The following is a 17577-nucleotide window of genomic DNA, read 5'->3' on the forward strand; positions in this document are numbered from 1 at the left end:
AATAGTATGGTTCATTCAGCATCTATACTCTGCAGTTCTTTTTTTTTTTTCCTTGGATTTGGAGATCCTCTTCCATCACAAGTTCCCTGGAACTCTTCTGTGTCATTGCATTGGTGAGAAGAATATATTCCATCACAGTAGATCAACACTCAGTGTTGATGATACTATGTACAGTGTTCTTCTGGTTCTGCTCATCTCACTCATCATCAGCTCACGCAAGACCCTCCAGGTTTCTCTGAACTCCTCCTGCTCATCATTTCTTACAGCACAATAGTATTCCATTGTATTCATATACCACAACTTGTCCAGCCATTCCCCAATGGATGGGCACCCCCTCAACTTCCAATTCCTTGCTACCACGTAAAGAGCAGCTATAAATATTTTTTTACATGTGGGTCCCTTTCCCCTTTCCATGATTTCTTTGGGAAAAAGACCTAAAAGTGGTATTTCTGGGTCAAAGGGTATGCACAGCTTTATTGCCCTTTGGGCATAATTCCAAATTGCAGAGCTTTGCAAATTTTAAAGTGCTATAAAAATGCTCCTTGTTATTAATCATGAAGAGCTCAGAGATGTAGTAGAACTAGTAGAATGTATTATCAAGGAGATAGTGTTAAGGAAGGAGAGAATTACACAAAGTAAGGAGGTGATCAGCAGGGCCAGATGCTGCTGAGAAATCATGCAGAATGAGCACAAAGAAAAGGCCATTGGGTCCAATAGTTGGGAGGTCATAGTGGGAATTAAAAGAAGATAAAGGAAAGGCCAAGTTTTGAGGAAGTAGAGGCAGTTGAGGGTGGATCATGTATCCTAGAAATTAGGGAAAAAAGAAAAGAGAGAGGACAGTAGCAAGAGGAATCAAAGGCACCAAATAGGGTAGTTTTCTTCCCAAATTGGGGAAGACCTGGGTTTGTTTGAAGGCAAGGGAGGTTAAGCCAGAGAATGAGGAGGAAAACCTTGAAGAGAGGGATGATCAAGGACAGAGAGGGGGTGGTCAAAGGCCCACACTTGAGACATTATACAGGAGCCTAGATTTGACTGGTGTAAATGGGGATGGAGAAGGGGGAGAATGAGTCAGAGAGATGTTTTGAAAGAAGAAATAAGACTTAAAGACATTTGGGAGAGAAGTAAAAGAATGAATTGGAACCAGAGATGCTGTTGAATGAAAGAGGAAGATGAGGATGAGAGAGACTGGTATGGAGTAGGGGGAGATATTGAGTTTGGTTTTAAATATATGTTTTGACAAGAGAAGATTGACATAAGGATGACCGCTATTTTATCCCAGGCCAAAGGGAGGCAGCATGGTACAGTGGAGAGCCTGCTAAACTTGGGACCACTGAATTTGAATCTTGAATTAGCCATTTACCACCTTTGTTATCATTATTAATGTTCCGTCATTTTCTGTTGTGTCTCACTCTTTATAACCCCATTTGGGGTTTTCTTGGCATAGATACTGGACTGGTTTGCCATTTCTTTCTCCAGCCCATTATACAGATGAGGAAACAGAGGCAAACAAGGTTAAGTGACTTGCTTAGGGTCATACAACTAGTATGTGTCTGAGGCCAGATTTGAACTCAGGAAGATGAATCTTCCTGATTCTAGGCCTGGCACTTTGTGCACTATGGAACCTCCTAGCTGCCCCTCCTTCTACCACCACCACCACTGACAAAAGCCCAACATATACTTTTTTTGTTTTTTTTGTTTTTTTTTTTTGTTGTTGTTTTTGTTGCAGGGCAATGGGGGTTAAGTGACTTGCCCAGGGTCACACAGCTAGTAAGTGTCAAGTGTCTGAGGCCGGATTTGAACTCAGGTACTCCTGAATCCAGGGCCGGTGTTTTATCCACTGCGCCACCTAGCTGCCCCCCAACATATACTTTTTACAAAAGAAATAGGTAAAATAGTTAGGAGTGGCTCAGTATCTCAGGAAGGCATAAAAATCCAAGAACCAGAGGGTGAAACATGGCCACAAGTGTTTGGGTTGGTGAAGAAGAGACATAGAAATTCTGTGGAAGTGTACTGGAAACTGCCCAATGAGAAGAGATTGTTGATGAGTTCTTAAAACAGACTGGGCACCTGCCACAGAGGCAAACACTAGTATTGCTGGGAGACTTCTGTGATCCAGACTCTCTGAAGGTTTCACTCTTCTAGGAGCAGCATATCTTGATACACTTGCCCCTTATCTCAGAGATACCAGGAGGAATGTCAGGAGGCTAAGTAAGGGACCATAGGGGTTAATTCTTCTATATCAAATTTGAACCATTCTCATTGCCAGCCTAGAAAAGCTGGTTGGTGATGTGGAAGCGATCAAAATCTTGGGAAATAGCTACCGACAAGAAGCTATGCCCGTGGGTACTGAAAGAACAGGAGAACATAAGAAGCAGCTAAGGTGGCATAGTGGATAGAACACTGGACTGGTAAATCAAGAATACCTGAATTCACGTCCAGCCTTAGATGCTTATTAGCTGTGTGACCCTGGTCAAGGCACTCCATTGTACCTACCTCCCAGGGTTCACATGAGCACTTTGTAAACCTTAAAGAGCTATTTAAATGTTAGCTGTTTGATGGCTGAACCACTGACAGTGATCTTTGAGGAGCTAGAAAGAACAGAAGAAGTACCACAAGAATGGAGAAGGGGAAATGTCCCAGTGGCCTTCTAGTTGTTGTTGTCAATAAGGAAGAAAATGGAGTCTGCAACCTATGGGAGAGCGAGTTTAATTTAGATCCAAGGCAGAATTCTAAGACATTTTCCTAAAGGTGTAATCAGTGAAAATCCAGAAAGAAAGAATGATAAAGAGCTGAATAAAGATCTGGCCTCGGAGCCAGACACTTGTATTTTTCTCTTTATTCTATTCCTTTTCTCACTTTGGTAGGTATAAATGCTTTATCTTCTTTGAACTTGAGAAGCAAATGGTAGCTTCCCCTATGTAGAATATTTGTGCTTTTGCTTCTTGTCATTTTTCCATACTACCAGCTGCTGATTATATATGTATATATGATATATGTATATGGTTATATATGTATACATATTATTAATATGTATATTAGATAGAAATTTATCTTGGAGACAGGAAGCCCTGAGTTCAAATCCCACTTCTGAAACTTACTGGCTATGTGACCCTGCTCAAGTTATTTAAATGTTAAGCATCCTGGGCAATTCCCTAAAATTTTCTTTAAAAAAAAATTCATGAGAAGGGTGCTGACCTGCATTGGTAGAAAGAATTTCTTCATCAGAAATTCAGTTCTCTATCCAAATGAAGCCACAGGTCTAGTCCCTGAATCCCAACAAATAGAAACAGCAATTACATAGAATCAGCATGACTTTATCAAGAACAAATTATACCAGACCGACTTTTTTTCTCTCTTGACATGGGAAGAGTGGGAAATGCTTTATCTAAATCTGGTTTGCCTAGCTTTTTTTTTTTAACTTTTAATTTTTGGGTGGGGCAATGGGAGTAAAGTGACTTGCCCAGAGTCACACAGCTAGTAAGTGTCAAATGTCTGAGGCTGGATTTGAACTCAGGTACTCCTGAATCCAGGGCCAGTGCTTTATCCACTGTGCCACCTAGCTGCCCCTTGCCTAGCTTTTACCAAAATATTTTGACACAGTCCCTTATGCTATTCTTGTGGAAAAGATGAACCGATATTGGCTAGGTCATAGTATAATGAGGTGTGTTCAGAACTGGTTGAATAACTTACCTCAAAGAGAAGTAATTATTGGTTCAATACCACCAGGGAAGGTTTCCAGTGGGGTGCCCCGGGGAATCTGTGCTTGGCTGTTTAACCGTTTTATCTGCTGATTTGGATAAAGGCATAAATAATCTACTTATCAAATTTGCAGATGACACAAACTTGGGAGGGCTAGCTAATACTAGATGACAGTCGTCTCAAAGACCCTGGCAAGCTAGCATATTGTGCCAAATCAAATAAGATAAAATTTCATAGGTTTATTTTTATTGGTCAGTCATTCTCAGTCGTGTCTGATCCTTCATTTGGGCTTTTCTTTCTTTTCTTTTTTTTCTTTTCGTGAGGCAGTTGGGGTTAAGTGACTTGCCCAGGGTCACACAGCTAGTAAGTGTTAAGTGTCTGAGGCTGGATTTGAACTCAGGTCCTCCTGACTCCAGGGCCAGTGCTCTATCCACTGTGCCACCTAGGTGCCCCCATTTGGGCTTTTCTTGGTAAAGATACTGGAGTAGTTTGCCATTTCCTTCTCCAGATCATTTTATAGAGGAGTAAACTGAGGCAAACAGGATTAAGTGACTTGCCCAGGGTCATATACCTAAGAAGTGTCTGAGGCCAGTTTTGAACTCAGGAAGATGAGTTCAAATCTACTTCAGGCCTGACTTTTCCTACAAAAAAGTAATGTGTTGATATATTAATTATCCATAGGGTCTGAATTACACACCTGGTGGTTCTTCATTTGGATAACTAGTTCAGTGATCTCAAGAATCTTTCAGAAGTTTGCATGGGGTGCCTCAGACACTTGACACTTACTAGCTGTGTGACCCTGGGAAAGTCACTTAACTCTCATTGCCCCGCCCCCCCCCAAAGTTTGCATGGGATAAACTTCCTAAAAATCTTAAATATTCCTATCAGCCAGTGGGGGACCTTCAAGCCTATTCCCTTCCTAAACCCCTCTGAACCCATACATGGGTTTAAGCAGCTGGAATTTAATCTAGCCATCCCATGTCTAGGCTCTTCTCTCCACTCATTTTCAGGACTCAGACACTCCATATACTGTTAGCATAAAGATTATTGAACATAGTCAAAATGGAAGGAAAAATGCTCCTACATGGAGCTATCTGCCTTCTGTCATCAACCAACCAATCGATCAGCCAACAAGGGTTAAATACCTGCTATAGGAAGAGTACTGTGCTAAGCAATGGAGATATAAGACAAAGATCAAACAGCCTCTGCCTTCAAGGAAGCTACATTTTTATGGGGAAGTTATGTCCATAAATAAGTATAGACAAAGGGGCAGCTAGGTGGCACAGGGGCTAAAGCACTGGCCCTGGATTCAGAAGTACTTGAGTTCAAATCCAGCCTCAGACACTTGACACTTACTAGCTGTGTGACCCTGGGCAAGTCACTTAACCCCCATTGCCCTGCAAAAAAAAAGTACAGACAAAATAGGTTAAAAAAATGTAAACCAAGGCACTAGTTGGTGAGAGGTATCAGAAAAAGCTTCTTAGAGGATACACTGAATTGAGGGGGTCTTTTTTGTTTTGTTTTTTCAGGGCGATGAGGGTTAAGTGACTTGCCCAGGTTCACACAGCTAGTAAGTATCAAGTGTCTGAGGCCAGATTTGAACTCAGGTCCTCCTGAATCCAAAGCCAGTGCTTTATCCACTGCGCCACCTGGCTGCCCCCCACTGCACCACATTGATGAGAGCATTGCATGGGAGGAAAAGACTAAAAAAGTACGAAGGCACCAGGGTAGGAAGGTTGTGAAGAACTTCTTTAAATGCTCTTTAAATTTAATATTTATCCTATAGGTAAGAGGGAGCCACTGGTGTTTCTGGAGTGAGGGAGGATAAGTGGCATAGTCAGACTTGTGCTTTAGAAAAATCAGTTTGGTTGACTATGTGGATTTTGAATTGAAGTATGAGGAGAGGCTTGAGGCAGGAAGTCCAAATAGGAGGCTATTATGATAGTTCAGGTAAAAGGTAATGAGGTCTTGAACTAAGGTGCTGGCTGTGTGAGTAAGGAGAGAAGAAAACAAGTACATGAGATAGTCATAGGATCATGGAGCTAGAGCTGGAAGTGACCTTAGGAAAGGATTGGGTTTGGCAGCAAAGATTTCAAGTTCTGCTTTAAAGATGTTGAGTTGGGGATGCCTTCGGGACAACCAGTTGGAAATGTCCAATAGGCAGTTCCCAATAATGTGGGATTGGATGGAGCTCAGTAGGGAAACTAAGGCTAGCTATCTAGATCTGGGAGTTATCTGAATGGAGATGGTAATGGAACCCATGAGAATGGATGAGGTTCCCAGGACAAAGAGTGTAGAGAGAAAAGAGAAAAGGGCCCATGCTTTGGGGTCTATCTCATAGTGGGTGTGACATGGTTGATGATTCAGCAAAGGAGACTGGAGAGAAGTGGAAATCTACTTCTGCCTGCCCTCTCCACTCTCTGGGGTGGCAGGATGAAATTCCTGAATTTCCCCTTGTCCACAGTTCATGGAAAAAGAATAAACAAGAGAAGTGTGTGTGCATGGGACCTCAGTTCTCTCTCTCTCTCTCTCTCTCTCTCTCTCTCTCTCTCTCTCTCTCTCTTGTTGGGCAATGAGGGTTAAGTGACTTGCCCAGGGTCACAGAGCTAGTAAGTGTCAAGTGTCTGAGGCCAGATTTGAACTCAGGTCCTCCTGAATCCAGGGCTGGTGCTCTATCCACTGCACCACCTGGCTGCCCCCTCAGTTTCTCTTTATGAAAAGAGAGAATAGTGAAAGAGCTATGGGAGAAACTGGGCTTCTTCCTCTTTGCTTACCAGTTGGCAGGCTCCTCAATAGCTGGCATCATCAGGACTTCCTTCTCTCCTCTGCCCATTCGGGTCCCTGTCTCTGCTCCAGGTTCTGGGTCTCTTTCTCAGCCTTGAACTACACAATAGTCACAGTCAGTGACCAATAGTGTCTTGGGCCACCCTGGGAGCATTTGGTGAGTTGCTGTCCACGTTACTCAGAGGTACTGTAAGAAAGTGGGGCAATCCCAGTACAGGGACATCTGCTGCCCAGGGATCAACAAGCCCATCTCTAACATCAGCCATCCCACCTACAGCCATCAAAGAGTCCACCTCTCAAGGGAAGCATGGGAGGAAGGAGGGAGGCCAATCCTGTGCCCTTTGTAGAGATTCTCATCCCTCCCTCCATTTTATTGAGTAGCTTTTCTTCCTCAGCATGGTCTCAAGCAGTACATTTTCCCCATGGTCAAATGCCCCTTCTATATGAGGTCCCTCTTGCTGCTACTGCCTTCTCCTTGGAGATTACCTCCCATCCCCTCTGTCTACATCTTGTATGTTTCTAGTTATTTATATTTTGTTCCTCCCCATCCTCTACCCCTTAGCCCCCACCATTAGTATGTGACCTCCTTGAGGTCAAGGGTCCATGTTTTTGTCTTTCCCCATATCCTCGGTGCTTAGCACAGTGTGTAGTACATTATTGTTCAGTCATTTTCAGTTGTGTCTGACTCTTCATGACCCCATTTGGGGTTTTCCTGGCAAAGATACTGGAGTAGTTCGCCGTTTCCTTCTCAAGCTCATTTTATAGATGAGGGAACTGAGGCAAGCACGGTTAAGTGACTTGCCCAAGGTCACAGAGTTTAGTTAAGTGTTTGAGGTTAGATTTGAACTTAGGTGCTCCTGACTTCAGGCCCAGTGCTCCATTCACTTCACCACCTAGCCACGCTCCTGTGGCACACAGTAAGTGCTTAATAAATGTATGTTGGTTGATCAATTGCCCTAGAGAGAATGTTGGTGGTTTTGCTTTCCACTATCTTGTACATTCTCTTTCCCTCTGTGGAAACATCGGAGTCCCTTGGCTTCACATAGAGTTGAAATAGTGGTGTAGAAGCACCTGTTATATTAGGAAGAAAAATTTCAAAGAGAAAAAAGGTAAAGTAAGTACGATCTGACAGCCCAAGCCTCTCTAAATTAGATGGCTAGAAGACTGTTTAAAAACAAAATTCTGATACTGTCATCACAAATGACTTATGCAAAGGAAAAGGGAAAGGCTTCAGATCTAAAGATAGCGATGTGAGCCCTGGGATCTCAACAATGAATTCAGCTTTTTAAAGGATGAGAACAAAACCTAGAAGGAAGGACACATAACCAAAGGTAAGTACTAAAGAGTTGCCCACACCTACAAGAACAGGGTCAGGAAGGCAGGAGCTTAGGATGGTCTGAAATTTGAGAAAAAGGTAAAGGGAAGGAAAAGGGCTCTTTGAAGCTACTTTTGAAGTTAGATGAAGGATGAGGAAAGGATGGGATCACTGCCTAGGTATAGCTCCCCACTCCTGCTCTGCTTCACCACCTAGGAGAAAGCTCTTCAAAGTGGACAAGGTTGGATAAATATGGATGAGAGGGAAATGGAAGCATCATGCTGTCGCAAAAACACACAAGGAAGGAAAAGAGCTGGGTTCTATTCCTGGCACTGCTACTCACTAGCTGTGTGACCTTGGGCAAATTAATTCACCTCTTCCATCCTTATTGTTTTCTTCTTCTTCTTTGGAGGCGATTGAGGTTAAGGAACTTGCCCAGGGTCACACAGCTAGTAAGTATCTGAGGCTGGATTTGAACTTAGGCCCTCCTGATTTCGGGGCCAGTGTTCTATCCACCATACCACCTAGCTGCCATGTTTTCTTCTTTGTAAGGTAAAACTGGGAGTTGGATTATATGATCACAATTCTAGGACTCTTCATCCAAAGTTATGAAAGGACATTGCACTGAGTTCATTAGAAGAATTCAGTTCTCGGGGGCAGCTAGGTGGCGCAGTAGATAAAACACCAGCCCTGGAATTCAGGAGGACCTGAGTTCAAATCTAACCTTAGACACTTGACACTAGCTGTGTGGCCCTGGGCAAGTCACTTAACCCTCATTGCCCTGTCAAAACAAAAACAAAAACAAACAAAAAAACCCATAAAGAACATGAAGGCTTGAGATGGGCAAGTTTTTCTGACTTCCAAAATAGGGGGAAAGAATTCTGAAAACTACAGGGCAATGAACTTGATTCAAAAATGAACTTGGTTCAGCTTGATGTCAAAATAAGCATATGGGGGCAGCTAGGTGGTGCTGTGGATAAAGCACTGGCCCTGGATTCAGGAGGACCTGAATTCAAATCCAGCCTCAGACACTTGACACTTACTAGCTGTGTGACCCTGGGCAAGTCACTTAACTCTCATTGCCCTACCCCCTCACCCCCTCCCGCCAAAAAAAATAAGCATATGGTCTATGAGGGCTTAGAATGAGAGTTCTTAAACTTTGTTGTGTCCTGGTGCCCTTGAAAATCTGGTGAAGCTATGGCCCCTTCCTTTGGATAATGTTGGGGTTATTTTAATTCATCACTGAAGAAATGCTAAATTTCAATTAGAAGTTAGAGAGATTAAAGATGCAATTTGTTTCCTATCTAAGTTCATGAACCCTCTGAAATCTGTTTACCAACCCACAGTGGGGTCCATGGACCCCAGACTGAAAATCACTCATTGACTAAGAATGTTTTGATCACTGGGAGGTAACATGGATTGACTGAGAACAAGGAGAGGGAGAGGAACTGAACCCGTGATTTCACTGGCATAGAGGAAGCTCCTTCTACCAACGTACCTTCTCTGCAACTTAGAGTCTTAGCTGTCCAGAGCACTGAGAAATAAAGTGATTAGTCGGGGCAGCTAGGTGGTACAGTGAATAGAGCACCGGCCCTGGATTCAGGAGGACCTGAGTTCATATCTGACCTCAGACCCTTGACACTTACTAGCTGTGTGAACCTCAGCAAGTCACTTAACCCCAATTGCCTCACCAAAACAAACAAACAAACAAACAAACAAACAAACAAACAAAACATAAAGTGATTAGTCCAGGGTCACACAGCTAGTATGTATGAAGTAAGGCTGGAACCTAGGTCCTCCTGGCTCCCAAGCCAGAACTCTTATCCTTTGTCCCACATCCAAAATATACCTTTCCCTTTTATGACAGGGATGGTAGATCGAGGGAAGGCCACAGTCATCATAGTCAATGTTTTGATTTCAGCAGGGCATTTAACCATCTCATAATATCCTTGTGGACAAGATGGAGACATGTAGGCTAGATGACAGTCCCTTTGCTGGTTGAATTATGTAACTTACTGTGCTTGATTAATTGTGGTAGACAGTTCTAATGGTATGCCAAGGGGCACCATTTTTTTAAATCAATAACTTAGATGAAGCCACATAAGTGATATCTGGTTTTAGAGAGATAGCTCATACATCAGGTGACATCAAGATTCAGATTGAGGGGCAGCTAGGTGGTGCAGTGGATAGAGCACTGGCCCTGGATTCAGGAGGACCTGACTTCAAATCCAGCCTCAGACATTTAACACTTACTAGCTGTGTGACCCTCTTTTTTTTTTAATGTATGAGGTATTTTATTTTTTCCGTTACATGTAAAGATAGTTCTCAACTTTTGTTTATACATGCTTTACAATTTCAGATTTTTCTCCCTCCCTCCCCTCCCTCCCCCCTCCCCCAGACAGCAGGTAATCTGATATAGGCTATATCTATATATCTCTATACATATACATATATATATATATATACACACACACACATATATATATATACACATAATAACATTAATCCTATTTCTGCATTAATCCTGTTACAAGAGAAAGAATCAGAGCAGTGATGCAAAACCTCAAAATAGAAAAAAAAACACAACAGCACCCAAAACAAAAGAAATAATATGGTTCAATCAGCATCTATACTCCACAGTTCTTTCTTTCTTTTTTTTTCTTGGATTTGGAGATCCTCTTCTATCATGAGTTCCCTGGAACTCTTCTGTACCATTGCATTGGTGAGAAGAATATAGTCCATCACAGTAGGTCAACACTCAATGTTGATGATACTGTGTACAACGTTCTTCTGGTTCTGCTCATCTCACTCATCATCAGCTCACGCAAGACCCTCCAGGTTTCTCTGAACTCCTCCTGCTCATCATTTCTTACAGCACAATAGTATTCCATTGTATTCATATACCACAACTTGTCCAGCCATTCCCCAATGGATGGGCACCCCCTCAACTTCCAATTCCTTGCTACCACGTAAAGAGCAGCTATAAATATTTTTGTACATGTGGGTCCCTTTCCCCCTTCCATGATTTCTTTGGGCAAAAGACCTAAAAGTGGGATTGCTGGGTCAAAGGGTATGCACAGCTTTATCGCCCTTTGGGCATAATTCCAAATTGCTCTCCAGAATGGTTGGATCAGTTCACAGCTCCACCAACAATGCATTAGTGTTCCAATTTTCCCACAGCCTCTCCAACATTTATTATCTTCCTTTTTTGTCATTTTAGCCAATCTGATAGGTGTCAGGTGGTACCTCAGAGTTGTTTTAATTTGCATCTCTCTGTGTGACCCTCTTAACCTCAATTGCCCTGCAAAAAAACAAGAAAGAAAGAAAGATTCAGATTGACCTCAACATTCTCTATTGGTAGGATAATGCTAACAGGATGAAACTCAACAAGAATAAATGTAAAGTCCCACACTTGAGCTCAAAGCATCAATGGCACAAATACAGTTTGGGGAGGTAGTAGGAGTTTATGTGAAATTTAGTAGCAGCTTATGTGAAAAAGACCTAGAGATATTTGTCTACAAGTTCAATGGGATATGATTGCCCAAAAAAGTTAATTCAATCTTAGGCTGCATCACTGGAAGGAATAGGATCCCAAACCAGGGAGATGATTGTCTTCCTGTACTCTCTGCTGGCCAGACTTCATCTAGAGGTTTGTATTCAGTTTCGAGTGGAGCACAATGAGAGGCAAGCAGCCAAGATGGTGAGGGCATTCATAGACTCTCATAGTTTGAAGAAAGCTCATGGGTCACCTAGTCAACCCCTATTAGAACAAGAACCCCCCCCTCTAGAGTGCATCACATAGGAAAGAATTAAAGGTGCTGGCGATGTTTAGCCTGCAGAAGAGAAGAATTAAGGGGAGAACATGCGAATCCACAGATTTGAAAGGCTATCAAGTAGAAGAGAAAACTGTTTTAATTGAACACTAGAAGGCAGAATTAGGACTAATGAGTGACTTCTAGGAACGCAAATTTCAGCTCAATATAAAGAAATCTTTTGAGCATGGCTCTCTAAAAATGGAATGAGATACTTTATAAGGGTGCAACCCTTAGGGAGTAGGGCATGACACATCAGGGATTCTGTCTGGACAAAATGGTCCTCACTTTTTCTCATCCCCAAACAATTTGGTTTTTCTCTGAACCTTCCTTTGTCTCCTACTCAACATAAAAGGAAATAATTTTGAGGGTTTTCCATGCATATTCACACAAGAAATGAAATCAAGTTGAATTCCAAGAGGATAATACACTTAGTTGCCAAGTATTCCCCACATTCCTTTGACAAGCTTCTTGTATTTCCTAGAGGTGTGTGTATTTTAGGTTGGGAACCCTCAGGGGACTCTAGATACTCCTATATGTCACGCAGAGGAGTCTGCTGAGGTCTTAGTATTACTAATGTCTTAGGTTTCTGTGAAGGGGCAAGGGAGTTGCATTAATCAGTAAACACCTATCAATTAACTCAATTAGATTCAAGGTCAGTCCCTTGAGATTTCCTAGAGAAGATCAAAGGATTTCCTCTCTCTTGGGTCACTGAAAGCCATGTTTTTTTGGAGCCTTACTTAACCTGGACCTCAGGCCAAGGAGAAGGGGCAGAATTGGGTAGGTGAGCTGTCAGAGTGAAGCCTAAATTTGGTTCTTCCCCCAGGCCATTTCAGTGAGTCACAGGGTCTTCCCTTCCCCCTACCTCCCAACTTGGACTAACTCATGCTGCCCCAAGTGGGGATACTTGCTGGCACCATAGCTAACATTTCACTTTTTCTTTCCCCCTTCTCCATCTCCTGTTCCTATCCCCACCCCCCCCCCGCCCCGCCCCGATTCTCTGGGGATTCTGGGCCGAGGTTGCCCTTGTCCCACCTACTTCCTCCTCTCTCACCTTCCTTCAGTAGGCTCCACTCTCCTACTGGTCTTCTAGCTCCTCTAATTTTCTGTCCATGCAACGTACTCTCTCACACATCTGTAGGCACAGCCCCACCCCCAGTACAGGAATTTCCTTCTCCACATTTCCCTCTGGCCCATTTCTTTGTAAGACAGTTTTCTCAAAGATGCCTAGAGGAGTTTTTCTCTGGCTAGAGGCACACTGACCCCTGCTTTTTTTTTTTTTTTTCCAGGTCAGTAGACCATCTAAAGAGGTGAGCGGGTCAAATGAGACCTCAAGCCCAGTCTCAGAAAAACCCTCTGCTTCCAGAACCTCCATCCCCGTATTGACTTCCTTTGGGGCAAGGAATTCCTCCATCTCCTTCTAAAGCCCTATGATCTTCCTCCCATTTCCTCCCCTCTTCTTCCTCCTTCTACTTACCTCTCACCATATTCCCTTCATTTCTCCACTCCCAACATACCCTCCTCCACAATCTCAACAGGATTTGCCACAGTTGTGCCCACCTTCTAGCTGCCCTATTCCCACCTGTGGTGTTTTTGATTTTTTTAAATAATCCACTTTTAATGACCTTTTTTAAAAAGCCAAAACAAAAAAATGAAAATCAAACACACCACCTCCCCCTTTTCTGTCCTGGAATGGTCTCCTCTTGGGCCACCGTCCTTCCCTATTTTCTATCCCAATTTCCTCTTTCACCATCCTGTACTTCCCTGTTATTCTTACCCATCCTCTCCTCCTTCCTCCCTCCCTCCCCCTTTCCTTTTTCCTGATTCCCTTCTGGCTTCCCCATACTGCTCCAAATGAACTTCAACATATGTCTGGAATTTCCAAGCTATAAGGACTTGGAGTTGTGAAAGGTACCCCCTCTCCCACCCTGATACCTTCGTGGGAGAAGAAGTGGACATTGGACCCAACTTTAATGAGGGGGCTCAGAGATGGGGGGACAAGGAGAGACCCTGGAAACAACCTCCTGACTGTCTGACCTCTGGACATGACTGTTAATCTGTTGCTGCTGCTATGCTGGTTCTCTCCTCCTGGAAGAGGCATTGGAAGCCAAGATGAATGGACTGGAGATAGAACCCCCAGCTTCAGGGGCTGCAGGGAGGCCTCCGTGTCTGTGTCTTCAAGAGAGAGGACATGAGGTCTGCCCTTTATTGGCAATAAGGAATTACTCACGGAGTCCAGAGCTGGAGTGAGGGGAGGGCTGTTTGGGATTCTGTGCATTTGGGGCAAGGGCAGTCCAGTGTTGAGGGGACACTGCCCTGGGGGAGTGAGGACACCCCAGGAAGGGACTTTACTTTTAGTTTATTAATTTAGCACTTTAAATGTCATTAATTTATTTAAAAGGAGGGGGGAAGGCAGCAAGAATCTGATGTGGTACTAAGATGGTTGCCAGATTATGTGGGAATCTGGAAGATTAGTCAGTGAGGGAAGGTAGGAAAGAGAAAGAGAAGAAGAGAGTAAGGAAATTTATCAGATTCTCCTCTTCCCCCATTAGAAATATAGGAATTTTCAGGGAAGTACTGAAGTGGTGGAGAAACAGGCATGGATCCGGAGTCTTTGGACTTGGGTCACAGTGGCCACAAAGGGAACTGGCTGGCCAGCCAGAGCTCAGGCCTGACCAGTCTAGGAGCTGCACTGGCCCAGGGCCCTGTAGAGTATTTGGGCCTATCCTGAGGTGTCCAGAAGGTTATTAAGTGGGCCTTGGACTGGAAGGAATCTAGGATTGTCCCAGGGTCCAGGATGGTGGGGATGGGTAACTGAATGAAAGCTGGGGAGTAGACCTAGAATAGAAAACAAGGTCCCTTTGAACCCTCTCCCTCAGCATCTGAAGCACATGAGTGCCAGCACAGGAAGTGAATGAGGCAAGGTAGTGCAATCAACTCAGCCAGGAACGGGGTCTCCTGAGAGTATAAGCACAGAGAAAGGATAAGGGGGAAAGGGGGTCAGACTTTGAAGTTTGGTGTTTTGTTGGTTGGTTTTTTGTTTTGTTTTGGTTTTTTTGGTGGGTTGGTTCTTGTTTTCAAGATTGGGATCATTTTTGTATGAAGGTGTGTGAGGTTTTTTGAAGAATAATTTAGAAGAGGAAAAAACTCACAAAAACTGAACCCTCCTGAACCCCCCCTCCACAAAAAAAATATAAAGGAAAAAAGGGGAACCTCATAAATGATGCAATTACTTTTAATTGCAGGCAACTCTTTACATTTAAGTGAAGTGTCTTAACATTTTATATTGTTTTAAAAATATATTTACATATTATATATATATAATATACGTAATATAAATATATATAAATATTTAAAAAACGGGAAAAAAAAGAAACCTAAGCACTCTCCCTGGCCGCTGTCTGGCGGGGGAGGGGGCTGGGAGGCCAGGGTCGGGGAGGCAGCTTTGTCTGACTTCTGGTTTGGTTCAATTTGGCTGTACAGAGACACCCCTCTCCTTCCCCCACCTCAGCCCAGGGGAGTGGATCTGCCCCCCACCCCCACCCCAAAAGCTGTTTCCCCCCAGCCTTGACCTTTCCTTCCTACTCTTTGGAGCTCAGTGCCCTCCCTCCACAGACTGCACCTTTCCTGCCCTATGGGGATCATGGCCCCTGCTCCTGCCCCCTCCCCCAGCCTGCGCTCCTCCTGTCCCTCTCCCTTGGAGGCCAAGTGTGTTGCCCACTGTCACTGTCTTGAGTGTAACGTCCCTTTGTGGCCTGTGTGAAGCCAAGGGGCGAGGGGACAGATGTGTTCAGAGACAGCCTTGCTCTCCTCCCCAGCACCTCTGCCGACTGAAAAGAGACCCGGGGTGGGGGTGGGGATCAAGGATGCTTTCTTCCCCTTCCTTGCAACTTTGTGTGTATGGAGGGGGAGGCGGAAGGCACATGGTCCTGGGAGTGTGCAGGTGTCCATCTACATGCTTGTACACGCACCCGGTGCGTGCGTTCGTGCATACGCTTGTGTCCCACTCCTCTGGCCCCTTTCCCAAAACCTTCACCAGGGGAAGGGATGGAACAATCCCCAGGCCCTTTCTGGCCCCCAGATAAAGACCACCCTCCCTGTCCCTTCTGCCAAGTTTTGTTTTCGACCAAACCCGCCCGCAGCACGTTCCCATTCTAACCCCGCTTGCCCTGCTTGCTGCATGCGCCTCACTGCTCGCACTAGTCTGTTGTCCGTCCGTGTGTGCTTGACAAAAAGAAATCTAAGAAGTCTGGGGGAGTACTCCTCCCCCTCTCTCTCCCCTGCTGTGCCGTGGCTCTCGCATGGGCGTTTTCTTTTCCTTTTCCTTCCCCCAGTAGGCTGTTTCCACAGGAGCCGCACCCCAAGGGCCCTGAGTGGGGTCTCCTAGGGCTGGGGCGACTCTGTGCTCCCCTCCCCTCCCCCATAGGGCTCGTGTTGGTGTAGCAATGACTGGCTGCTTTGGATATTCTGTGATCTCTGTCAGTGTAACTTGACAATTTCTAAATGGAAAAGGGTTGCTGTATTCTCTCTGTCTCTGTCTTTCTCTCCCTCCCTCTTTTTTAATGTCCTTCCTCATCTTTCCCTTTTTGTTTTTTCTAGCCAAGTGTTTGGGGCTTTAATAAAACTTGTTTCTTTTTCCTCTCCTGGATCTCCTCCTCTGTGGGCTGCTGTCTGGTTATTTCACACTTGCACCTTCCTTGGGGCACAGGAAAAGTTGAGAACCCTGATTTCCCAGCCCTTTGTAAATAATCCAGGATCTCACTGCTGTCACTTAATGTAACCACACAAGGTACGAGGAAGGAGTCATAAGTACATAATTCATAAGTACAGATTTCTGAATTGGCACATTCCTCAAAAGCTAACTTGAGAGAATTGATTTGGAATCATGTTCAGGAATGGTGCTTGTCTGAAGTCTCTCCTAGAACTTACAACGCATTCTGTCTCCAGGTGTGGGCTCCTAGCTGTTCCCTGTGTGGCTCTGAACTGTGATATATTTTCTCTTGGGTGTTACCCAGGCCTTCTGGGGTCTTGGCCCCCAAGAGAAAGAGTGCCTCCTCCTCAGCTTTAGGCTGTCCAGGGTCCTGAAACGACCCACAGTCCCCGGGAATTCCAAACTTTTCCCTGACCTTTTGTCACTTTGAGGTGTTTTTGTCAGCCTTTTGTTAAGGATACTTCTAGTCTTCAGTGATGGTTTCTTGAAGTCTGTTTCAAGGCTGGTATCTCAGCTTAGATTTTCTGATAGTCAGCTAGCTATCATGATATCTTTATTTCAAAGTTCTGTTTCCTGGCTCCAATAAGAACACACTCTACTTTTTGTTTTGAGAGTCCCTACTCCCTATTGGGCTATACATTAAGTTCTTGCCCCCACCAGGCATCCTTTCCCCAGTAAAGGGGGACTCCAGGATCAGGGTAGGGGTTACTCAAGGAGGCCAGCAGGCTGGAGAAGTCTTTCCTAGAATACTCAACCTCTTAGATAAGTTGCAGTCTGACTTGCCTTCAGGCCCAGCAAAGGTCAACAGTTCTCCCTTAGTGTGATGCCTCTCTGTACATTTCCACTCCAACTCCTGACAAACAGCTGGCAGAATGATTTCTAAACTTCAGGCAGCTCCCCTTGTCCTCTTCCAGAAACTCCCATGGGTCCTGCTCCCCACCCCCACTCCCAGTAGGAAGATCTCTTGAGGTAAATACAGACTGGCTCTGTTTAAGGGATTCTAGTCCAGCTCAGGACTAGACTCCTATGTCTTCTTTCTCATGTTCTAAGGCCTGCTGAGGCACTCTTCCATTCCATATGTATCCTTAGAAATTGGAAGGATTCTGAGGAGCTGTTTCCCAGCTCTCCTCCCACCCACCCTCATGATTATTTTGAGGGCACCATTGAATGGGAAGTCCTCACCAGACCTCTCCCTGCAAGTTTGTATATTAGTCCAAACTTCCTCTGGGCACCTCCAATGACTGAGCATTACTAGT

The 17577-nt window shown here is 44.4% G+C and overlaps 1 protein-coding gene across 5 annotated transcripts in view; it reads left to right on the forward strand.

Moving 5' to 3' along the window:
- Window positions 1-16253, forward strand: part of SRCIN1 (SRC kinase signaling inhibitor 1) — a 134285-nt gene extending 118032 nt beyond the window's left edge. For all 5 annotated transcript variants that reach the window (XM_044000289.1, XM_044000293.1, XM_044000291.1 and 2 more), the window contains one exon: window positions 12900-16253. In XM_044000289.1, coding sequence (XP_043856224.1) covers window positions 12900-13034 — 135 coding nt within the window. In that variant the 3' untranslated portion in view covers window positions 13035-16253. The remainder of the gene's footprint in view (window positions 1-12899) is intronic.
- Window positions 16254-17577: the final 1324 nt, after the last annotated feature.

The sequence above is a fragment of the Dromiciops gliroides genome, chromosome 4, assembly GCF_019393635.1.
Source record: "Dromiciops gliroides isolate mDroGli1 chromosome 4, mDroGli1.pri, whole genome shotgun sequence".
NCBI lineage: Eukaryota > Metazoa > Chordata > Mammalia > Microbiotheria > Microbiotheriidae > Dromiciops > Dromiciops gliroides.